The sequence below is a fragment of the Perca fluviatilis genome, chromosome 12 (genome assembly GCF_010015445.1).
Source record: "Perca fluviatilis chromosome 12, GENO_Pfluv_1.0, whole genome shotgun sequence".
Classification (NCBI taxonomy): domain Eukaryota; kingdom Metazoa; phylum Chordata; class Actinopteri; order Perciformes; family Percidae; genus Perca; species Perca fluviatilis.
In genome coordinates, this window is record NC_053123.1 from 16,491,964 (window position 1) to 16,517,970 (window position 26,007).

At 39.4% G+C, this 26,007-nt stretch overlaps 1 protein-coding gene across 1 annotated transcript; it reads right to left on the minus strand.

Moving 5' to 3' along the window:
• Positions 1-398: 398 nt before the first annotated feature.
• Positions 399-23,661, minus strand: fign (fidgetin; the record flags this gene model as incomplete). The annotated part of the gene is made up of 3 exons (XM_039818296.1): positions 23,502-23,661; positions 22,638-22,672; positions 399-2,563 (listed from the first exon to the last, which is right to left on the minus strand). Coding segments are annotated over exons 2-3 (2,190 nt in total), but the record flags the coding sequence as incomplete, so codon positions are not given.
• Positions 23,662-26,007: the final 2,346 nt, after the last annotated feature.

The window sequence follows — 26,007 nt, forward strand, 5'->3', positions numbered from 1 at the left end:
CTTAAACAGCACCACCTCAGGCACTTGATAGCAACTAAATCTCAAGATCAGCAGAATAGTATGTATATATATTTATGTATATATATGTATATACAAAAACAGGGGGCATCTTCTTCCAAGTCGTTTGAGTTTTAGTGAGCACATGGCGTCAGCCACATAAAGCATTTAATCAACTTTTACCAATGGTGGATGATGTCATTTTCTGTCTAAAGCCTTCAAGCACAATCCCTTTGCTGTATATATTATGTTCATGTCAATACTGTTTATTTTTCTTGTTCACTGAAAGCCAAACACTGATTGGGCCGGGGGGGGGGTAGTCAACAGGGAAGTATTCAACTACTGAGAAAAAAAAAAATGTGGGTTTTTTTTAAAAAAAAAAAAATTTTTTTAAAAAAAATTGGGGATTTGCAAAACACATTGTCAAAGTCTTCGTAGGAGACCGGTCTCATCTGAGTGGGGTGGAGGGTTGACAGGTCAGCTCCAGGAATGCCATGGAGAGGACCTACCACAGCCTCTTGACACAGCTGAGCCACGTCCAGTCCAGAAAAGCCCTCTGTCCTCTGAACCAGTAGTGACATTTCTTTGTCACTAAGACAGTAGTTGTGCTGTGAGAGCAGTTGGCTGATTATCTGGTGTCGTGCTGTCCCATCAGGCAACGGGATGAGCAGTCGCTTGGCAAAGTACCTCCGTAGGGACTCCGGGATCTCTTCAGGCTTATTGGTGGAGCAGACCACGAGGACATGGTCCTCAGCAGAGGTCAGAATACTGTCAAGCTGCATGAGGAGCTCAGCCTTGAGGCGATTCACTGGACTCTCCTCACTGAGCTGGGCTGACAGCAGCAGATCAACCTCTCTGATGAACACCACTGCTGGCTGGCGACACCGGGCCACCAAGAAAGAAGCTTGGATGATCTTGTCCCCTTCCCCTAGCCACTTGGTCACCAGAGCTGAGCTGCTGAGTCGCAAGAAGGCAGCCCCCAGTTGGCTGGCCATGCTCTGGGCCAGCAGCGTTCTACCAGTTCCCTGAGGTCCAAATAAAAGGAGGCTCCGAGGTAATGTGGCAAGTCCACTAAACATATCTGGCCTTAAAATGGGCCATAGTATCTCCTCTTTGATGGCTGCTTTGGCCATATCCAGACCCGCGATGTCGCTCCAGTCCACTGGAGGGCCCTGCTGAAGGATTTCTGTGGTCACCATCTCCACCAGGTTGGAGTCACTGTTCTTCAGTTGTTCCTCCGCAGCATGGATGGACGAGGTAGCTGTACCAATGTCAGGCCCTGTAAGGGAGTGAGAGAGGTGCTGTCTGTGCTCTTCAGTTCGCTCGCTCATGATTGAAGATCCAAACTTGCTGTAGGGCTCACCAGTTCTGAGATCACCCACAGAGCTTTTGGTCGATCCATAGGATGGAGGAGTCAGTGCTCTGCCAGAGTGTATTATAAATTTTCTGTGTTGATCAGAAGACATTGGCTGTTTAGTTGGCTTAAACGATAAAGACGACGCCTCAGCATTTCTGTCAAAGCCATTGCCCCTGTTTGAGTCTGAGACACTGTCCGTTATTCTGTACATTGGGCTCTGAGAAGAGCGCTGTTGGTTGTAGGTGAAATTACCATAGCTAGAGTCCATATCTCCATGTCCACTCATGTAGAAAGCTTTTCGTTTTAATGAGTTGGATGTGCTGCCATTCAAAGGTGTTGGTGCAATTGGTGTATGGTTATGGGACTGGTAGGTGTAGCCGGGCAGTGTGGAAGGAGGGATTGGTGTAGGAGCTGCAATACCGGACGGCAGATAAGCAGAAGGAGGGGGTGCTCCCCCAGGGCTATAACCAGGGCCAACAGCATTCTGAGAAGGATACCCTGTTGGAGGATAATTGTAGTTGGGAAGGTTTGGAGACCCGGCATTGTAGCTCGGCACTAAGGTAGGGGGAGGAGGTGGGGGTGGTGGTTGTAAAAGCCCAGCACTGTGCAAAGGAGAGGGGTGTGGGGAGGGGAGGGCTGGGGTACTCTGGCTGCTGTAGCTAGAATGCAGGTAGGAGCCATTGTAGCTGGCAGTATATTCCTGAGAGGGGAGGCCCGAGTGGAGCGTAGTGGCTGTGTGGCTTCCACAGTTACTGCTGGAATAGCTAGGCTCAGACAAGCTGCTGGCAACCTCTGGGGAGCTGCCTATGCTAGCCGACACATCTGTAGGGGGTAGGGCAGCTGTCATTCCAGCTTTGCTCACAGATATAACATCTGGAACACAGTTCATTGGGTAAATCCCCTCCTGCCAGGACTCATTCTCTGACTTTCGTCCATTCATGAGTCCAGTGGTGCTATCAGAGTAGGAACACAGCAGGGCTCTCTCATTTGGGCCCTCTAGGATCCCAGAGTACTTTTCTGCATATTTCTTAAGCAGATTGGAGGCAGTCAGCGCAGAGATGTCATCGTTTGCCCATGCATACTGGTATGTTCGCTGTAAGTGCCCCCGGTAGGCCTCCACTTTGTGTGCTGGCGAGCGGGTAGTGGATGAGATGTCAAAGTGTTGTTCTGCCCATTGTGTGTGCTCTGGGGTCCACTGCATCTTTAGACCTAGATATTCCCCATAAGGAAGAAATATGTCAAAGTAAGCATTACATCATGGTTAATAATCATATTAAATATTCTAACATGTTCTAATCATAATAGTCAATAGTGTAAGTCAAACACCGTGAAAAAGTCCATAATGAATAAATTGCTTTCAATTCTTTGGGTGGAAAAAGGTGGGAAATTACAAAGAAAAAGCATGAGGCTATTCTGACATAATTAGGAGGAAAAAAAGGCATTATCTTCCAGAAAATGTTTAAAGTTAAACTTGCACCTAATGCCCAAAAGTCTTCCATTTGACAAACAGACACCATTAATAGAACACACATCACGGTCAGTATGAGGATATATGACTCAACACCTGGTTAGCATGGTATAATCCACCCAACACAGAGCAGAATGACACAGACATTGCGGGTCAGTCTATAATCCAACTCTCATCTGAGACAGTTTCAAATCTGTTTGGAGGAGAGCAGCAAAGCAATCTTCCCTGGCAGCGCTCTGTTGCTTTCATCACACAAACCCCTCAGCCCAGCATGAATTACATCCACATCCAGTCTGCCAACTGCTTCCTAGTCCAGAGTGAAGGAAGGAAAAAAAAAACATGCTTCACTTGTCTTTTTCTCTGCAGCATCTCTCAGCCTCTGGACATGGCCTTGAGGGTTTGAATGACATACAAAATCAAGTCAAATCCTAAAGTCAATCTGCAAATAAAAGTTTTTACACATGCTGTCATCTTTTTAATCTGTTTGGGATTACCAGAGACTATAGCCCCAAATAATGTAGATTATTGAAGTTACAGCTCAAAACAATTAAGAGCTAATGTGCAGATCCTCACACATCTTACATCAACACTAATCTGACTAAAAGCTACAAGAGGATATGAGAGGAGACACATTTAACCAAACTCCCTGCTACAATGGTCCATGCTTTTGCTAATCAGGCTCTGCAGTGCTATACTTTATACTTCAGTAGGTTAAGTCCATATCACAGGATTTAGGCAACAAACAGCCACTGTCCAGAGACAGATTACAAATGCAGCGTTTGTCTGCAGATTCCCTTCTGACTCCCTTCCAGCTATTTGCCCACCCACCACACTAGACACCAGGAGCTAATTAGCAGGATGATGCTGCAGTAATTGTGTTAATTTACAAGGTTTTAGTCACATGGTTGTCAACCATCCAAGCTAATGATTAAGAAAGAAAAAAGCCTGAGGCAAAAACCCAGGAAGGAACAGAAACCTACAGAAAATAGAATATAACAACAAATTGTATTATCGGGGAACAGTGGCAAAGATAACTACAATTACAAAAATAACTAAATGTATTTTATTTAGAACTAAACCTTTTTTACTTGAAATGTGTATGGACTGAATAAAATAAATGAATGACAACTTTGAGAATAGCAGAAGTCTCACGAACTACTGCTTTAGATCCATATGCATCTATATCCATTTAAGTATTAGTCATCCACTACAGTCAGCTGTTATGTTAGGTTTGTAGGTGGGTGCAAAGCAAAAGTTTGACTTTTAAGTGGAATTTTCTTCCCCAGCGCAGCCTGTTCCTCTTGTTATTACTGCATTAAAATACCTGTTAAACAAAGTGTTGAATTGAAAAAAAATGTCCACATTAATGCTGGAAAAATATTCCCATCAAAACATACAAAACAGTATTAGGGCAAGAGCAACTAGCGCTGCATTGTCTACCAAAAACTCTCAGTCATTCACAGCATTTACTGAAAGCGCAGTGTAAGTATCTGGATAAATATAAATATCTGTTAAAATCCTTCAGTAGAGTTAATTTACACTCAAGGCACATTTTGTCAATGACAAAATTGCGCACAGCCTATTGAGTGAGATTCTTCTATTACTGTTGATCCTCTCTTAACAGTGTGCCACTTTGGACAATCAAAGGAGTGCTACTCTCAAAGTGTACTTCAGATCTTTAAACAGGTATTTTATAAAATGGAAACCATCCAAGATGATTGTCTACTGCCCACTGCTAAAAACAGAATAGAAAGTAACTCAAATCAAAGGGATTTTCTATATTACAGGCTAAAAAAGTCCTTTATATTAACAAAGGAACCTACACAGAGAGATACACATTTTTTATCCATGTTAAATAAAAAAAAAGAAGTTGTAGTATTACATACTATAGCAAAACATTGTTGTGTGTAAAATGATTCAGTGCATCAACCAGTTTTCTCTTAATAAGATATTATTGAAGCAAACTATTTGAACAGGAATCAGGCTTTAAATAGTTTGGTTTAGACAAAGGTTTGGAGTAGATAGTAAATGCACTCACACACAAATATGCACATGAACACTAACGCATAAATAGACACAAGTGCACCCACATGTACACACAAGCAGTGCATTAGCATAAGGATCTGGTACTTTGGCATTACGGTAAAACGGTTGTCCTTTATTCCACCTGCCTGGAAATTCAAATACAACATCCACAGGTTCCTTTGTCTTTCATTGAAATGGTATAATTACAGAGCGCTCCATTAGCGGAATGTTTTCAGATAGCCTCGGGGCTGCAGCTCAAATTCCACTGATCAGCCACCAACAAATACAGCCTTTGTTGGACTACTGTGTTTGTCAATTCATAGATCTGAACAATCCCCTATCGTAAATTTAAGACAATGGTAATATATAATAAAATAATTCTTTGGTGTGTACTCATATTTAAATTATCACCCTGCTGAATTGAGTGCTGAATGAGAAAACATATTTGTCTTAACAGCACAAACTTCTGTAGAATCATCACTGGTATTAAAAGTGAGAATTTATGTTATTTATCATATACATAAGATGATCTCACACTCATTGAAGAAGACCAGGTGAAGGCATTTGAATCGTAGTGCCGTGGCTTTATGCTAAGCTACGGTGTTTCATTTCTGGTTGAGTGGTCATCGTCGATGAAACAGAGATGCTGACCTTTTTGGGAACTATTAATCTGGTAGCCTAGGCTGTTTTTAAGCAAACAAGAGTGGGCCTCCACTCTGTCCATCCAATTTCCCAGTGCGTAAATTGGACTGCCGCTTGCACAACTCTCTATTCATTACTGTGCTGCTGAAAGGAAGCACAGAGGTGGCAGAGCGGTTTTCTTTTCCTCTTTCTGTGTGTGCGTGAGTGTGAGACACACAGAGAGAGAAGAGAAAGAGAGAGAGAGATAGATAGAGAGAGAGAGAGAGAGAGAGAGAGAGAGAGAGAGAGAGAGAGAGAGAGCAAAATGCCTTCCAGGAGGATTTCCAAGCATATAGAGCTGGACTTTCCTTCGTCTTTTTTGGTTTGGGGGAGGGGAAGGTGGGAGGGTTGAGGGAGAGGGGGAGGGAAGTGAAAACTGTCGTAATTGAAACGTGGCCTAATCAGACTCATTACCATTTTTACCAATTTGCACCACCAAAGATGCTTATTAGGTAACTGTGTTTAATAAGCCGCTCTTTAGAAAACTAACTGTAATGAGCTCTTTAAAGTCAGACTTGAGCGTGATTATGCACTGGAAGTGTTTTGCAGAGCTGAAGCAGACTAGTACATTTAGTCATGTACAATGTCATAATTAAGCTGCACAAACTCAGCACTTCAAACCACACAATAGTCCCAGTTGAGGCAGTAGACATGCTGAAAAGTATTTATAATTACTGATCATTACAACCCTGGGATTTTCATCGCCGGACGTAAACATAATTATTGGAGCTTTTGCTTTTATTCTGCACACACAGACCACTCTACTTGACAAGTGCGCAAATATTGCAGACAGACAGTAATTACGTTTATAAATAAAAACAAGCTCATATTCATATTCAAATTGACTGGAGATATTCTAAGTAGGGGTGGGGCAAAACATTCTAACACAATGTGAAATGGTAATCGGTATGGCTACAGAGTCTCATTCATCTCACATATCAAGTTAAGACTATTTAAACTCATTTTAGAGCTCCATGTGGCAGTAATTCCAATCTTTAGACGGCAGGGTGCCATTTAACCCCTCATTTAGAAAAGATATGCCTTCAGTCACTGTCTTTTCCAGGGCTACTGGCTATACATTTCACAGTCTGACAACCCATGGCAGAAAATTACTACATGTCTCAACGCTATAAAAGTCCACCAATCCCAGTGGATTCTATACCAATCTGAATACAACAGGTGGAAAATGACTGTGCAAGCATGCACATACAGTATGTTGATTTAACTTCCTGTGACAGGACCCCTCTTTGTGATCATGATCGTACAGGAAGCAAAGTGAGTTAGACAGTCCATTGTGACAGAACTGAAATCACTTCAATTTACTAAACACAGGTTGGTCATTTAAAGCTGCTATCCTAAATGTCTGAAATACTGAGTACGTTTACATGCACACCAATATTCCACTATTATTCTGAATATGACAATATTCCCGAATTTGATACAAGTTGTGAAAACAGCATATTCCGTGTGGATATTCTGAATGAGGCCATTTTTGGAATATAGCATTTTCCGATTAAGATGTGGGATATTCTGGTATTATTCGGGTTTTAGAGGCATTCTTTTGACATGTATACAGTGTATTCGGAATATGCGTCTCAATCTGGGTTTTTACTGCAGTTTACGACCAGTTTACAACCTCTTGACTGTTTTACGGCTTATGGTCAGCTCTGTGCGTTGCTATGGTTGTTGTACACAAACCAACCAGCAAACAGTTTCTCACAAGAAAAGAAGGAGAAACACAGCTACTTTTAAACATTATCAGAGAGGTTTTTGGATATGCGCAAATATTGCAACGTCAACCTTTTCAAGAAGCTGGTTGAAGGAATGAAAGAGGGAGGCTGTGTTCACATAACATTAATGAGGCAATCTGTAAACTTTGTCTGATGAAGGGGGCAGCATCTGGAGGCAACACCTCTAATCTACACACGCTTTTAAGCAGGCCAGAGATCAAAGTACAATAAGCGATATTGAGCATCATCAACGAATATCTCTTATTGTAAAATGTCTGGTGTAATTCCCTACTACTGAACAGTCTGAATAGTTATCACAACAATCACTACTTCTGATCACCATTACTGAGCCTGCATTCAAGTTATATTCTAGATTTAATTAGTCATTAAAAATCAACCACCTCTGATAGCCTGTTTTCATACTTTACATTCAATTAGAAATGTCACCAACTACAGTAATTTTCCTCGATATCGATCAAAAACGGAAAATATAATGGGATCACTTTTTTTGCCATATTGCCAAGCCCTAGGGACAGCCCAACAATAGGTGTGTTTGGACTAGTGTTGACAGCATCCCGATTCATTAAATGAGAATTGAGAAGGATCCCTCTCTATATAGCTGCAACAAAACTGTATGCCATACTGCCAGGAAGACGATCCAATGCCACATGGTTTCACCTCAGAATAAAAGTATAAAGCATCATAATACCTGTTTTATCTGCAGCTACAGTACATTTATTCTTACAGCAGTAAAAATGCCCACTTTGGATTTTAAATCACTGTTAAAGTAGTCTGCCTTTAGAGGTATTGTGAAACATATGAGTGTGTACTGTGTAAATGTTTTGGTAATCAAAGTGATGATAAAAAACGATACTGTGGAGTGAGGACGAGAGCAGGCGAGCACAAAGTCCTGAAGTTGATCTTGACGTGTTCCTTAATTACCATGAACATGGGCACTGTAGTTTATTTCGAGTCAGTCCTACATACACCATCCTGCTACTGAAATCTCTCTAATAAATCTGTATGTATATTTATGTGTGTGTGCATCTATCTTTGAAATATCTCATGATGTGTTCATCCAATCTACTTCACACTTGGTTTCCTGGGTACCCAATGAACTTGGGGTTTGGGATTTGGAGCAGTTTGAACAGCATTGGATATTGGATATCAATAAACTATGAATTAATCTAAACAACCACACAATAAAGATTAAGGGAAAAAAATGTACGAAAAAAAAGGCTGTTGATGATGCTCTGTATAGCAGCAGGGGGAGGTTCACTGACTTTGACTGTCGATCACTTTTTGCTGCTTCCAACGTTACATGATTGCTGGATATACCAACCAAACTTTTCTTCACTTTCCTGGAGCACGAGTGGATAGCTACAGGAACACTGCAACTGTTGTGTTGAAAAAGGTTGAGAGAAAAAAAGGCGCTACCATAACGTTGGCTCTGTCTACCCTTCACAATAAAAGCCCAGCTTAAATTCACTCAGAGCATTTCGCTAAGAGGAAACTCAATAAAAAGGCATTTTGCGACACTAGATTGCAAACAAAAGACAGATACCATATCGTATTAAGTTTCTGTGAGCTGTAAATTCACCACTTCTAAACAGAACGCAGAACATAACTTAATCTCGGAGCTTCCTCCGCAGTGCTCTGGCAATGCCAAACTATCTTGGAGCTGCTGACCGGGCAAAGAGCAGATTTCCTCCGACTCAGCCTCGGTCCGGTTGTTTAAGTGTGCTGCTAACTTATAACACTAATAACATTACCGTCGGCCAAATACCCTCGCGAATCAAATCCCTGCTTCAACGTTAACCGTCAAGCCCGTAAGCCTATTTGGAAATGAACACCTCTGCTGAAGTGTTAAATGACATAAACAGAATATGGAAACGTGTTGAGTGATGGAGTATTGGCCTTGTTCGTGACATTTGTCATGTCATGGTTATGACAGTGTCATGTCAGTATTATGCACACCCCTTCAGAATAGTGTTACCATAATTTCTTTTTCTATTTCATCTGTTGGCCAGCTTACACCACATAATATCATCTTATTGATTGATAGCAGGAATATGGTTGAATAAGCCAACTTCTGTTCTTGCCATACACATGGCAAACTTCACAGGGATTCTCAGTGAATGTACACAGATGTTGAAATCGTCAATTTCATATCATAATGCATTTTTTGTTACATACTGTATACTGGATATTCTCAAGTACCATGGGTTTTTGGGCTGAGCTAATGGTAAACTCTATTGGTTTGAGGGGAACATGTCTTTCTCTTTATTTTTCATTGTACTACCATAAATTGTGAAGTTGATGATTCCTCTCTCTCAGTGATGCTAATTAAACCATCTGACTCTCGAATAAACCGACTCTTCGGGCCAAGAAGCTCCCGAGGCTACATCTTCTATTACTACCCTAAGTATAGCTAAATTCACACACATGCTAAACTAACAGCTCTCCACTCACAAGTGGAACTTGTACACTGAATAAAAGTAAGACAATTATAGGAGACAGGCTTCATTGTGTTCTGTAGTGCATAATGCTGATGAATACTCAAATAGCTTGTTAGTTGAATTCAAGCACATGGTTAAACACGTACAGTAGAGGCAGTGGTTTTTGCGAGCCTCTGTGAACTTGGCTACTCTGCCTCTCAAGGGATCACTTACACACTTCAAAAGAGAAGAGAGGCAGATTGTGACCTTGCTACATGAGGCTCATTGACCAAAAGCTACTCACTAACATCTTCATTCCCCCAAGTCCTGTTACCCCAAGGAAGACTCCAATCATAGAGGCACAGGCCGGTGGGGTAAAAGAAAACGAAAAACAAGAAAAGAATGAGGATTTTTGGGATTTCTTATCACATTTAGCACATCTTGACTTCTACTGTGAGGCAGCGGTTTAATGGCACAAAGAGCCAGTCATCTGAGCTACAAACCAACAGGCCGAGCCCCATTGGAAATTAACAGATTACTTTGTTCACTGGTCCGATTCACAACTGTGATTACACTTCCAACTATTAGACTTTACAGCCATGTTAACCTGGTTAAGACAGGAAGGAAATTGCATTGTCAAAAAAAAATCTCATTCTTCACAGTGTGATCTTGACATACAAATCAGATTGAAAAAGTGTATGTTTTGTAGTTAGCTACACAGCCAGTGGTATTACTTCAACATTTCACAGAGAAACTGCTGTTGTTTAGTCAGAAGCTAACAAAGAACTGCCGGTTGATATACGCCAATGTAAGCATTTATATACAATACAAATAGACAGCACACACTGTATGTGCTTTGATCAGATGGTAAACAATAATACAATTAACAATATATGCAATAAAAAATACTATTCTTTGACAGAACCATCACACAGAAACCAGCAGGATCTAAATGATGTCCAACTGAAGAAAACTATTGGAAAGGTCTAATTTGTTTGAATTAGCCTAAAATCATTCCACAGTTGTACAGAAATTAATGCAGAGCACTTGTGGAGTTCCAAAGCGAAATCTGTTTTTGCATTCACAAGGAAAGCCAGGGCCATCTGTTGTTCTATTCATTGTGTCCTACAAATTAAACTGATTCAAAGTTTAAACTGAACTATAATTGAAAATACCCAAGTGAACAGAAAAAGGATGTTTGCCTGTAACCACTGCCAGGTTTTTGTCGAAGCATTCTGAAGCATTCTGCAGTATCGACTGCAAGTCTCAAAGAAGGTCACTTCTCCAACAAAGGCCAGACAAAAGGTGAAATGAGACAACTGAAGCAATCTTAGGTCAATATGAAATAGAAATCTCTCAGCTATACTGTAATAAAGTTACTGAAGTGCAGTAGTGAAACCATAAAGGGGAACTTTTACAAGGAAAGAGCTGTCTAGGAGATTGGTTCGCCCACTGGCAAACAATGGCTTGTGAGAGCTAAGGTGGCATGGTCAGTACAGTACCATGAAGCTGAATTACATCATTTACTCTTAAAAGTAAGTTTGGTTTTACAAGGAATTTAATATTACTATAATATGTATGTGACAAAAATATTGCAATCATAAAATAAAAAATAAGTCTTTGAATGATTTTAACATTTCCTTGAAGTAGTTTTTAAGAAATGAAAGCCCTGTCTCCTAAAAATTACATTCCCATACAACTAAACTGCATTCTCAATTACGTTTGGAGGGAAACGTATTTTGTCCCAGATTAAGTTTTTGACCAATCACAAATATGCTTCTTTTAAAGTCTAGATAGGATTTTATTTCAACAATTCACAACATTAATTACGCGTTTAAAAACTGCGACAGTACAAGGACGGGGAAAAAATAAATTTCCCTCAAAACATAATTGCGAATGCATTTTAGTGGTATGGGAACGTTATTGTTTTTAGGAGACAGGATTGAAATGAGAATAACACATTCATAAAATATTATGTACCTGCTCGTTCGCAGTTGTGATGCTCATGTTTTCTAATGTTTAATTTTAGATGTTTTGTACAGCATTTTATATCCATTCTGTTGTATAATTTAGATATACATATCTTTGATTTTGAACAAAATCTGTCTACACAACATGAGTTTGTGATGGGGCAGAAGGCCTTTATAATGAGAAAAAAGTACGCTCCAGCATTCAGCAATAATTTAAGAATGTAATAATTAAAAACACACAACTAGAATTAACTCAAAACTTATTCGGTATTATGTGGAGAGTAAATCACCTACTGACTAATAGCCAGAGATACTGAGTGAAGCTTCAGTGTTTCCTTTCAATGTGTACAGTGTACAGTATGTTCTCATTATTGTGATAATTGTGACAAGTTGTGCCAGAAGTTGCTGCAAAGAATGTTATCACATAGAGTTACCATGAAATACACTTCATTCCTCTGTGGTTAAATATGTTTCAATATGAAAAGGTGAAAAAAATGCTGGGATTTGGTGGGAGATTTATTTAAAAAGTTAAACTAAGACAAAACATCCTTTTCCAACCTAATAGCTAAACTCCTGATACTGTTGCCAAACTTCCAGGTGTTATATTATGAAATGGGGTGGCTCTATGATCTCATTTCATTATTTTTTATTTCATATATTTTTATATCCAATTTACATGACATTGAGGGTGTGGCTTTATTATAACAAATATGTGGAAATGCATTTTTGCATGTATTTTTCATATGTAATAGCAGAATAATGCTTAAATAAATAACAGACATTAATTTATGGGACCTATAAATGGTTTAAAAAAAAATCCATAATATTCCATATTTTGTTTATGTAATTTGTATCATTGTAACTGTTATCTGGCTCCATCTATTTCTTGAAAATGGCAATTCAAGCTATATAGGATAAGCATTTCAGTGAAACATGCTTTAATACAACTGTAGTTTTATGTTTTTTTTCTTCTTTTTTAGCCAAAATGAAACACTTCTACACTGTAACTTAAACATAACAAAATATGAAATACTACATCCGCCAAGGAGGTTATGTTTCCAGTTCGGTTTGTCTATTTGATGTTTTTTTTTTTTTATCTGTCAGCAGGATTATGGAAAAACTACTCTCCCGCTTTTCATGAAACTTGGTGGAAGGGCGGGGCATCGCCAAGTAAGAAACCTTTACATTCGGAGCAGACTTGAATTTAGGGGCGGATACACAAATTATATTTCACTTTGGTTAACATTGCAATATAGGGGTTTTGTGCTGCATTCATGTGGTGTCGGATGAGTTCCCAACTGGGAAAATTCACACTGCATTAACATTGTGAGATAGGGCATGCCTTGGCAGAGATCTGCACTCTCTGAATGTCCTTCTAGTTTACAAATATTTCTCTTTTGCATAACTATATCTTAAACTATTACACAATATATCAGTATGCATGTTGTAACAGGGCAACACTGTGTTTGTTTCAGTAGTGTGATTTGTATAAATGGCAGAGGCAAGTGGATGAGATAGTGTCAGTATTCAGAGACTTCAGTGATTTGACAGAAATGAGACAAGAAAGCAAGAAGGGCTTTGCAATACAAATGATTCCTTAATAGATTATGAAATAAAGGAAAGAAAAAGGTTAACATGCGGCACAAAGAAATTGGGAAAAACAAATGGGTTAATTAATAGAAATTGAGAGGTAGGTACTTCAAATATTTCTGCATTCTCTTTGTTTAACTAACACCTTTCTGGTGTTGTAAATCCATTCCTCAGGTAAGTTGGGAAGAAGTGAATTTCACAACACAAAACAGAAATTAAAATAAACAGACACAACACGTGTTTCCCACATTTCATTAAGTCGACCTCAATACGCAGTTTAAAGAAATGATTGTTCTACATTGTGCTGCATTTGCATGTACAGAGTTCAACCAATTAAAAGCAAATTAATTAGACACAATTCTATTAAGAAACAAATCCCACTCATCAATATACACAACCTAGGGTCACCCATTGCTCACATGTGATTTGGCTCTTTGCACCACATGGACTAGAGAATAGCACAATAGCAGTATTGGAGCTCACAATAAACGGTTTGGCACGGATATATTTGATGGAGCACAAACTCATCAGCGCTGATAGATTTTACTTCCCTGGATAGAAAGCGGGGCCAGGAGGTGTCGCTTGGACATGAAGCTTTCTCTCAAATGATCACTATTTGGGAAAAGGTCAGGTGTTCACTATCACAACTCACAAATGCTCATATGTTACTATGCACAATACTGCAATCATACTGTACTCTACAGTTATTGGCAAATAATGATGTGCAACAAATGTTTAATGCTATAACATCTAAATATTTGAATCACTGCTCATCTCTGTCTCTGTTATGGTAACCATGATGAAAAAAATGTCTGCAATTTTGCATTCAAGCTATGTTGCCAGAATTATAAAGTTATTTTTACCATAAATCTTGTACCACTTTGCCACAATAAAAAATAAAATAAAAATAAATTAAAAGAACTCCAAATGTCAAACTTGACGGCATCAGTTTGAATTTAAATCTTCTAGGTGCTGCATAAAAGTGCTTAAATCAAGTAGCAAAATTTACAAATGAAGTATTGGGTCTTTCAATTTAACTTTTTTTGATTGGTGATCTTTCACTGCACGCTATGGAGTTATTGACTCATTGTCTGTCTTTCCAGGAAACAATAGTGTGAATGAAATATTAAGCAATTTTGGTGTATGTTCATGTTCTGTGTATTATTGTTTTATTAAACCATTTTTCATTGTCTGTTCTTTCTGCAAACCTTTTTGCAAAACCTAAATTGGATTTATGGCCATTTCACAGTGTGAAACCACTACCAGCTACTATAACAACTACAACATCCAATTCACATTTTATATCTAAAACACTTATTGCATTATGTTAAATGCAAGCTGAGCTAAAAAAGCTTTCTAACTGCTTTTTGTGACAGAAATAGTAATATTTGAAGTGCTCCATGGCCTATGATAGTAGGGAGTCTTTAAAAAGAACTTGCTTTGATTCTTCACATTGGTTGAATGTCTATCTTCCATGTGCCAGCTTGCCGTCCATTACAAAAAATGCTTAAAAGAGGAAAGTAGGCAAATGGCCTGATGTCTTAAATATGCAATAAAACAACAACTACTCCACAGTTTGTTATGTTTTTGCCTCTCTTACGGGTAATGTGCATACTGATAAATAAATCTGCCTCTGGCTAGTGTGAGTTCCCTTGATGAATTGCCGATAGTGAAGAGTCTAAGTATACTGGTCCACTTTGTACGTACAAGGCAATTCGTACAGCCTTGCTCATTTGGGTATGCATGAAATAACAATATCCTACTGGGAACATTCTGAGTTTCAAACATTTGGGGTCAACTACACGAACAGATTCCACATGTGCAGCCCATGGCCACTGAGGTCTGGAATCTACCTCCCTCCTGGCTGGGTGACGTTGCATGTTCTATTTCCAGACCGAGGGTTGAAGTGAGGCTGCAGGGAGTGTAACACTGACCCACATGACCTGTGACCTAGAAAAGCTGCCTGAAGCTCTGCAAACTAAAAACTCCTCACTTATTTGCTACAGCCTATCAAAGGCAAACAAAACCTTTGCACAATGATTTGCATCCTTTTTATTCATATCTTTGACTTGTTGTCAATGTATTCCATGCTGTTGTGGAACATGATGCCCTCTCTCTGAAGTCTCAAGTGGGAAGAGAGAAAGGAAGACGAAGAGGCAAAACTGCTTTACTTTCAGGCCCAGTGTCTACAGGCCACATGTCTCCAGTCATCTGTCACTAGTTTACATACATACTATGACACTTCCTCTCTCTGTGGGAACCCGTTGTCACCACTTGGCCGCCAGCAGAGGCTGACTGGGTGCTAGATGGGTCTCCCCCAGGTACCTCTAGGGAGCCACATTAGGCCTAACTGACAGACTGACAGGAACACGCAGACACACACAGGCAGGCGCACACACACATACAGTCGGTCCCTCGCCCAAGCACTCACTCCTTCTACAGTACGCAAGCTCACATGCTCCCCAGGCATGGCACACTTTGCATAAAGCAGTGACTTTGCTCTACATCAATTTTTTTCAGACACAAAATTATTTTTCACCCCTCTAGCCTCTCCATGCTACATGGAAGTTTAGAAATGAATAATGGAAACAACAGAGCTGAAGACTCGTGGGATCCATTTAAAGATGTGGGAGAGGCGATGCAGTCAGGGTTTGGACTGCAGAAACATCACGCTCCAAGTAAATGAATCTACTATTGTTCTGTACAATATAGAAATGCTGATATAAACCGTGTGCAGGCCTATTAATGCCAACAATGACATAATGTTAATACATTTTCCTTTAAATCAGGGTCAAAATATAACAATAAAAATATACTGTACTTTTAGTTTATATATCACCCTAGGAAAGAAATTATCTGTGGCCAAACTGAGCTTGCGGCAACAACCAGCTAAAATCTTATTATTTATAGATACTAGATTGCATACTGGAATCCTACCTTTTAAAACACAACACGCCTTTGTTTAGTGCACATCCTAGACAGCGCAACTGGACAAATGGCTTGATTTCCTTTGCTAAAGTGGGAGTTTATACTATGTTTAGCTTTTCTCAGCAAAACCTTCGTTTGGTATTTCCACCTTGCCTCCCCAGATACTTTGAGTTGAAGCGAGCGAGCGAGCGAGCGTGGGGCAGTCCACTGTAACAGCTATTTTAGACCATGCAAAGTCAACACAACTCCCTGAGGTGATTTCCTGATAATGAACACAAAAGAAGTGTCAGCCCTCATAAAGCTCTGTGATGATGCTCAACTCTTGAGGACTCATTTGTTTTGCACTCTTATTTTTCTGATTTAAATTAATCTAAATCCATGTGGACTCTAAGAGGGACTGGCAAATAGGCCATACGCCATGCAGGCAACTAGACTTCTAGTGATTCACTTACACCATGCATGTGAGACTTAAGTTGTTGGGAGAAAAACAAGTAACGGCTTTAAGACTTTAAATTGCCCACATGCATTAATCTACCAGTAACATTTTCTTATTGTTTCATATTTATTTCTGGTTCACCTCCATCCCTAACAGCTACCTCAAATTTGTGGTTTATGCAGTTAACTAACACAGCACCTTACACCCTAATAAGCTGGACACTATAACAACAATACATAATATCACTGGCTGTCCCCAAATATCCAGTCGCGCTGCCTCACTTCTGTACATGCTGCTGTGGGCACATCACAGTGTCACTGCAGTCACCCGCTGCCTTGCCGCAGCCTGATACCTTAAACCACTATGGCAGCGTAAACTCACCCCTCTATCCCGTCTTCCCTTCTCCTCCGTTCACCCTCCTCCTCTCCACGCCACCAGGCAGACCTCAACTCATCCTCTCCCATCCCAGGCACTCAAGGCCCCCTCTGCCAGCACCTGGCACAATGCCAACCTGTCAGCCACCCGAACTTTGCGAAAACCACTGATAGCTCACATCTCGTCTGATCATCGTTTAGTCTAATTGTCTCAAATATCAATTTGAGATAATTAGCATGATGTGATAAATGGCACAATAAAAACTGTCAAAAGATTAACGTTTATATTCAAAGCAAATCCTAGCATGCTCTTGAATATAAATATAAAATTTTATTCAAAGCATGTATTTCAATACATGAATTTTAACACTATTATATTGTCATACAATGACAAAATAAAATGGTTGACATACAGCGTTACTCTGTGAGACAAATGTATTCAAATTCTAATTTTGTTCTTACAGTTACATATGTATTTTATCTCTTATAAATTTAGAGCGACCGACATGTTTGTGGAATCAAAGCAGTGGGATCACAGCCTCTTGGTGTTATCATGATTAAGTGGTTATATTGATTCAGAACAGGTCAGCATCAAGAAATTTGAGAGGTTAAATAAAAAAAAAAGTACACTTTGATTTACAGTAATGTAGCTGACAAATGTGGTGTGGTGAAACATGCTCTTGTTGTATGGGTGTTCAGTCTAGATAGAATGGCGGCCTCGATTTCCAGATTAGTCAGACACTGTTTTGTGAGGGCACAAGAGGAATTTTAATACAGCAAAATATTGAGTTTTCTCTTATCCTCTTGTGAAAGGCTTGCTGCTCTCATAATACGAAAGTCCCCAACAGCATGCAATGAAAAATGAAAAAAAAAAAACACCTTGGAAGAAGGACAGGAAAAAACACCTCTGTTCACCAAGGTTATTCAATGATAAGCAACAGTACTCAGGGACATAATGACAGCCTAAAGTGCCATTTTCAAAAGTCGTGGAATTGTAGATTTTGTTAATCATAGTCCATGAGGATTGGATATTCACTGCCTGAGAGTAACAATAAATAATCTGTCACAAGGCAATAACTTAAAGATATTGAAGCAGATTCAGTCATTATATATATATTATTTATATACATTTATTCTTATGGATAAATAACATGTTCAGAATATCGATCTCGAGCTGTCGACTGCCACTCTATTCAGACTTTCATAAACCTACAAATATCGCTCTCAGCCACAATACTACACTATAAATCATTTTAACGGGATGTAAAGAAGGATACATTAACAACACAAGAACTGTGGAAAATTCTCTTTTTTGTGAGATGCACACACTACTGCAAGACCTACAGACAGGCAACACGCTAAACTTAGTCTATCTTTGCTGAACTAATGATAGGAAAACCTCCAATTTGGCCACAAAAAAATCAAGAATTTAGCACCTCTAATTAAAATGTAAACAGTGTAATGAGGACATCAGTGATTTAGGCAAACATCTCTCTGGCTGACACTGGGGGTATGATAATTACAGAGGCAAATCTATGAATGCACATGAATCTCCTACAAGTCCAGATTAAAAGCCTTAGTGCTAAACCTAGTTTAGTACACCTGGGGATTGTCTATTCTAGCCAATCCCCAACAGGCGCGGAGCTGCCTTGTCTCTTTATCAGTGCACACCTCATGTGAAGGAGATGAAACAAAGCCTCTGTTTCAATGTGTTGGAAATGAGGAGAACAAGGAGTTTGAGCTAAGCAACAAATGCCATACACAATGTAAATAATGTGCCTGGCATATATGGCCTAAATAAATCAGACTTACAACATGACTTATGAACATGTTTCTGTTAATCATTCATTTAGTGAACCATAAGCTCTGTAGGCACATTGTGCATTATGGTATGGATCATAACAAAACATCATAGGATGTAGGTGTGAAAGATTAATTTCTTAAAAAAAAAAAAAAAGAAATAGAACCAGAACGAGGCACAATGCAAACGCAATCTGGTTTTGGAAAGAAAAAAAACATGCACAAAGAGAAACAGACAGGCAAATACACATACAGCGCATGCACACACACAATCTCATACAAAGATGTGCATGCACATAAAAACATTAAAATGATAAAATATATACAACTATAGAAATGAATGAAGCGATTTATATCGTGGACTGCAGTGACAGAGTAGGCCTAAATATCCACTTGGTTTTATATATATATATATATATATATATATATATATATATATATATATATATATATATATATATGCAACCTATGCTGTTCTATCCACAAGAATCTGTTTGACTGGATTAAACTGTAAGTATTTTTGTTTGAATTAGAGGAACAAAGAACACGACAGGCCTGTAGCTAGGAGACATATGAAGGGTAAGTACAAGGAGCCAATGGTAGGCACATGCATTTTAGAAAATGTCCATGCCATATGCTGTCACTCAGAGTAAAAAAAAACAAGTCTGAGCAGACAGTCGCTGTGTCTAAATGAGATGGTAGGAGGAGGAGGAGGAGGAGGAGGAGGAGGAGGACTAGGAGGAGGGGAGAGAAAGGGAGGATGTCAAGGATTCATGGTCCTTCATCTCTGCAGTAGAGCAAACACGTCCCTCAGTATAGCAACAGACAGCTGCCTCCACTTTCTAATGCAGTCCAACTTAGATCACTGCAAGAATTGTCAGCATAGAGAAAAACACACAAAGAAAACATAGCAAAGCTGGCATCAGGGAAATGACAGAGATGTGGATACAAGAGAGGGAGATGCAGAGAGAAAGACGGCAGAGAGGGAGAAAGACGTAATAGTCTTAGAAGAAAGACTGGAGTTTTTTTGTCCCTTCTGCTAGTGTCTTACTCCATTGGGGACTCCCTCGCTTTTTATTTGAAAAAACGGAAAAGACACCACTTATCATATTTGCTTAAAGATGACAGTCCTGCACTGATCTCATTGAAATATAGTCAAGTGGCTGAGTGGGATTTCTTGTCTTTACTGGCAAAAAGATCCATCTGTAAAGATTAATATTTCATCAATTTACAGGCAGCGTTGCAGACATCCCATGGGGTGTTTACACAGAGTCAGATCAAGGTATTCAGGAGCTGGCTTTAATTCTCATCATGAGTGCACATACTGTATGTAAGTGTCTGTCCTGTCGTGTACCGCTTCCTTGTAATAATGGTAGTCATGCTGTCAATTTTAGTGATAGAACATTTAGAGCAGCTAAATTGCTTCACATAGACACATTAAGTAACCTAACAATGAATCAAGGATATGCTGTATGTTATATTAGTTGCAGTTACTACACAAAAAATAATTAGGAGCTTGTAAAGCAGCACTTTTCAAAAATATATAAGTAATAAGATTTAGAAATTTCCAAATTACTTTGGAAATGTGATTTTTTTTCATCTATCTGACTGCATTAAACAAAGAGGGTGCACTGACTGTAGCCAATTCCATTGTCAGCATAAAACTACTAAATATAGCAAATAAATGTCTATATCCTTGTGGGACCGGGAAATCGGAGGATGTAATTATTTGCTTCAAACAACTTCTTGTTATTATTTACACTTACTTCTAAAAGTGTGAACATGTGTGACACTGAGTTAATAGGGGGATGAAAACAGGAGGGTCAGCATCTGTCGTGAAATTTGGCTCAGAGATTCACGTCCAGCAACAGCTTAGATTGCTATCACAAGTGCTATCCTATCAGAAATAAACAGAACTGTCAGCTTCTTTCCACGCACACCGGAGGTGTCTGAGGTTAAGTAAGGACCTGAAGAATCACCTAACACGCTGCTGGAGCCCAGGGTTTAAACTCTGATAAATATCCTCAGGTTGTACTTAATAATTGTGATATTTAAGATGAAATATCTGAGAGTGGTTTGACAAATGCAAGAAGATTGTTTTTGCTGTGCAGATGCATTATAATTTTTCAAGATAATCCTACTTTTAAACTGTATATTTACAATAACTGCCATTAATATATATTTATATACTGCAGCATGAAAACACATGCATTATTGTGTTTTGTAGAAGTTCTCAATTAATATTGAAATTCCAGTAGTACATTTAAACAGGCTGCACAGGGTAATTCAGAATGCGAGTTCATGCAAGGTGTAGATACAGATTTAAATGTTAATAATTGCTCCAAACTATTTGCCTGCTCAGTATTCATATTTGAGTAGCTCAAATCAAAGTTATTTTGTAATACAAAAATACCCACCACACACATGAAAGTGGGGGGGGGGGTCTAAATATGAAACACATAAAAAATCTGACCAACTGATTTAATACCTACTTTACAAAAACACATTACAACCAAACACTCAAACATAATGAACGTGGTAGTAATGTACATTTTCCCACTGAGTGACGGAAGCTGCAATGCTGTTATTTTTTGAAGAGGAATGAAAACATACTTCAGCTCACTGCTGATGATGTTAATTTCCTCTCAAAGGAAAACATGCAAATGAAATGTGTGAACACAATTAAGTAAATTGTTCTATGGAGGTGGAAAAGGTTCACTTAGGACAAAGTGTTGGCCAAAAAAAGACAGCATACAACTTGTTACTCCTCCTGACTTTGTATCCATGCTCAGATCCATTTACTGGCTTGTCACAAACCATTTCCACTGGAAAGTGAATAACAGCGATTTCTGACACTGCCTTTCAACTCATTTGTGAGCTATTTTGATTTAGTTTCAGTAGTGAATTATTATACAGTGTGACAAGTAAATAACAAAGTGCATGACAACTTCCTAAATGAAACTTAAAACAAGGTGAATTGTGAGTTTTCCTGAATCTTATATCGTTTAGGGTTTATATCGCTTAGGGTTTTACTATATTTTACAATAATAACATTGGCCACATATTATCGTATTGCTGTATTACAAGTGCTTTTGTTGTGCTATTTACTTTTCCATTATCCTTTATATTTATAATTACTGAACCCAAGATGCAGTGTATTTGTGATGCGACTGGTAGCAGATAATAATTGTGTCTTTATATAAACAACAGGCATTTCTAAATATTTAACAAGAGATCCTGTAAAGCAATGTCATACATTTTAAAATAAATGGCATTTTTAAGCTACCATGATAATATCTCCTATAATTTATTTTAATTAAGGGCTATAGCAGACTTTCTCCACAAACAAACAAACAGACACACACACAAACACACACACACACGCACAAACACACGCAAAAACACACTCACACACACACACACACACACACACACAAAAGTGGGTTTGATATCTTAATGGAAATGTGCAACCCTTCTGGATGAATTCACATCTATTGTCTTTTAGGCAATATTATCACATTGTTATAGTTATGCATGCAAAAATATGAAAGCAGTGCAATGAGAAAGAAACAGTTTAACTGCACATAAATAATGTCAGTAACAGAAACCAAACCAAATTAAAATGTGGGCAACTTCTTTAACCGTTCACAAGATGCTTTGTGCCCGTATCTCTTGACTATGCTTATTTATTGTAATGAACTAAATTAAGTAGGCTAGACTTTTGAAGATGAACCAAACATGCACAAAGAAAAAAATACATTACTGCAATAGCATCCTCTTTTCAAACATGACAAATATGAAATAATAACAATAACATTAATGATAATTACAAAAGGAACATACCATAAATACTGGTGCTAGTGATCATGTCTTCAAGCCTAAAAACAAGAGAGGGGAAAAACAGCAGAAACGGAATTTTCACGAGGAGGAATTCCAAAGGTTGCTTCTCATTACAGGCACTTTTTCCTCAGCTATCGGATTTCACAAGTTTCAAAAACGCACGGTCCCTTGTTCTTTCCTTGGGTATTCATTCAGGTCGCGTAATTAAGGACAATGCCAACCAGAGGGAAACGGAACATGCGAGTGAAATACAAAAAAAAAAAAAAGCAGAAAGCCACACAGGCACGACTGGAGCCTGTCACTTCTTGCGCGAGTTAAAACGAGAGAATAGGAAGCATGTGAGAGACTGTAGATGACATAAAACACACAATCTTCATGCCGCCTATTAGAGGAAGAGGCTAAACCAGCGTGATGCCCCCCTCCCTGTACTTTTAAAATAGATTACTTGCCAGCAGTTGTCCCACTAAGAGCGCAATGACAACCCATCTATTAACCTCCCGCCTGCGGTTATCGCGGCAAGTTTTATTCAGACTGAGATGCAAAAAAAACTTCTCGTTGCAGGAAAGTGTTAAGAGACTGGTTCCAGACGTATAGCCTATATGTCGGCAAACCATCTCCTCAAACTACGGAGAGGAAAACATTCATTGCAAACTCGGTCTAATCCCGAAACTTCGTAGCGTGCATTTCGTCTTTTCCAAAGCGATGACAAAGTCATCTAGCTTCCGAAAACGCAGACTGACTGCCACAGACTGCGCTGCAGATCTGTGATGCGCGACACGGTCTCGCCGCGAGCGTTTGCGCGTTCAGGGCTACTCCGTTTCTCTTTTTAATTGTCAACATCGCTGATAGACATGATTATAGACTTACCTGTGTAGGTGCCCGGGCAGCGTCAGGGTTTTATAGTGCCATCGATCCGGTGAGTGCGCAGATGAATGGTTCGCTCAGGTTAAGCGCGGCTGCTCGCGATTTGAAACCATTCCAAGTTAGTGAGGGGAAGACTGACCACAGCCTCTGCCATGTTGGAATTCCAAACCCTGGACAGCTGCTCCGCTGACTGAAGGCAGCACGCTGCACACTGCGCATGATCTGTGCGGCAGGAGCCAAATTCAAAGAGAACCTTAATAAGCAGCACTTCACAAGTAGCCTATCATGACAACATTTTGCTACAGGCTATTTGATGTAGTTTTAATTGTAGCCTACTGTCTGCACTACTGAGGATTGCCTTCGTCTGCCCTGTAGCCTATAGCCTATCTGCACTGCTTGGCACTAATTGAGGTGTGTAGTAGGCTATGCATAGGCTATTTCTTTGTATGAGAGCCTGTAGGCTACATTTGGGACACATTCATCTGTTAACGTGGCGTGATAGCCTATTCTAAAGGGTTGGACAGCTTTATTGGTTATTGAACATTGCTTCTGTTCTGTAGATCTGTCAAGAATTGCCCTTTGTTTATTATTTTCTTCCTACTTTCTCTGTTGGTGCAGTGAACTGCTTTCTTTAGAATTGCATATTCCTCTGAGGTAACAAAATATATTAAAGTTTGACATATTGAAATACTTTTATTTGCTTTCTTGCCGAGAGTTAAATGAGAAAATCGACACCACATAGGCCTATTTACCTGCTAACTGAAGCCACAGCCATTAGCTGGTTAGCTTAATTTAGCTTATTTTAAAAACTGGAGTCTATGCCGCTTGCCTTGCAACCTTACATTGAGGCTCCAGAAAGTCACTGGCCCTGGCTAAGAAAGGCTCCATCACCTCATCCTCCTGGAAAATCACTATTTGTCATTTATACCATTTGTTTTTTTGTCCGCATTCAATAAACAAGATATAACATGTTATTTAGTCTTCACTCTCAGCAAGACAGTAAATAATCCCAAAATATCAATCTACAGCTACAAAGGGACAGTTCACCCCAAAATCAAAAATGCATATTTTTCCTCTTATCTGTGTTGGAGATATCGGCCATAGAGATGCTCTCTCGAATATAGATCACATTTGACTTGTGGTGCTCTAAGCACCAGAAAAATACATTTGAAAAGCTCAACAGCAATAATTCTTTCCAGAACTCATGACTGGGGTACTTAAGATTATCTACACACCTGGTTTTTGAGCAGTTTCATGTAGCTACCAAACTACACCCTCCAACTGTATCACCGCGCAGAAGGAAGTGTTCTCATGCACGAGAGGCTGTAAGTGTAGCTAATCGGGTCATGATTTCTGGAAAGAGACATTGCTGTTTAGTTTTTTTCAAATACATTTTTGGGGCGCTTTGAGCACAACAAGCTCAATGTGCCATCTCGTCCCATTAGATTGGAGAGAAGGCAGACATCTCTACGATATCTTCAACACTGGGCAACTCACACCAATACAATCTAAATTGAAAAATAGCCCTACAGGTAAGAGGAAAAGGGATTTTGTCCAGACAACTTAATTAAAAAAAATAACACTTTTGGTTATGCTCCAGCCCCTTTCTGCTATCTGTACACAGCCTTGAAGGGTGGGGGCGGGGTATCTTTTCCTTTGGTGAAGCGTTGCAAAACCCTGGTTCGACATATGATATGAGGATCGGCACCAAAAGTCCCATTATGCCCTCTCAAATCCATACCCAAGGCACTAGGAGTGATGCATTGATTCAGCCTTCAGTACTCCCTTGACTGCACCATGCTAATTCCAACTGCACGAGGTCTTTGGAGAAATCCTACCCATAAGGCAGGACACAGAGTAGCCACTGAGTTGCTCTGGATAATGACAGTTTAAGCTCATACACTCCAGTATCATTTACTGCTGCTGTCCCTGTTAGCAGTATTTCTTTAAAAAAATAAATAATTTAGAGACAAAAGCAACTGCAGATTGTGTCGAAACTGTCCAAGATTTAAACCAAAAAGAAATTTGAGGTAAAGAAAATTATCATAATAACGTTTCATTTGCTAGGCTGCTAATTACGTGAGGATGTTAGTGCTCATCATCGAATAATGTCCCATTAATACGCAGCTGACTCAACCAGAAGTCAGTGTCCACGCTTGTAGGAACAGCCTGTGAAAATCTCTGTGTGCTGTGGAGGTCATGGTGGAAACAACAGCAGTGCATTTCCAGGTGTAGCCACGTCCATTGTCTCCTTCCTCATATGGGCATGTTCTGTTTGTGCCTTTGTCCTTGTGTCAGCAGGCAGGACATTCTAAATTATTTTGCTCAGCTGCCTCCCTGAACTCTTGCTACAGCACGTCAATACACACATCATGCAGACACCCACACATACAGCTACAGGGATCACAGTTCATGTCCATCACACACTTGAATCCTCCTTGACACAGATCAAACCTCGAGGAAATATAAAGTTAGCCAGTTGCCATGATTTGGTGTCATGCAATTTCAG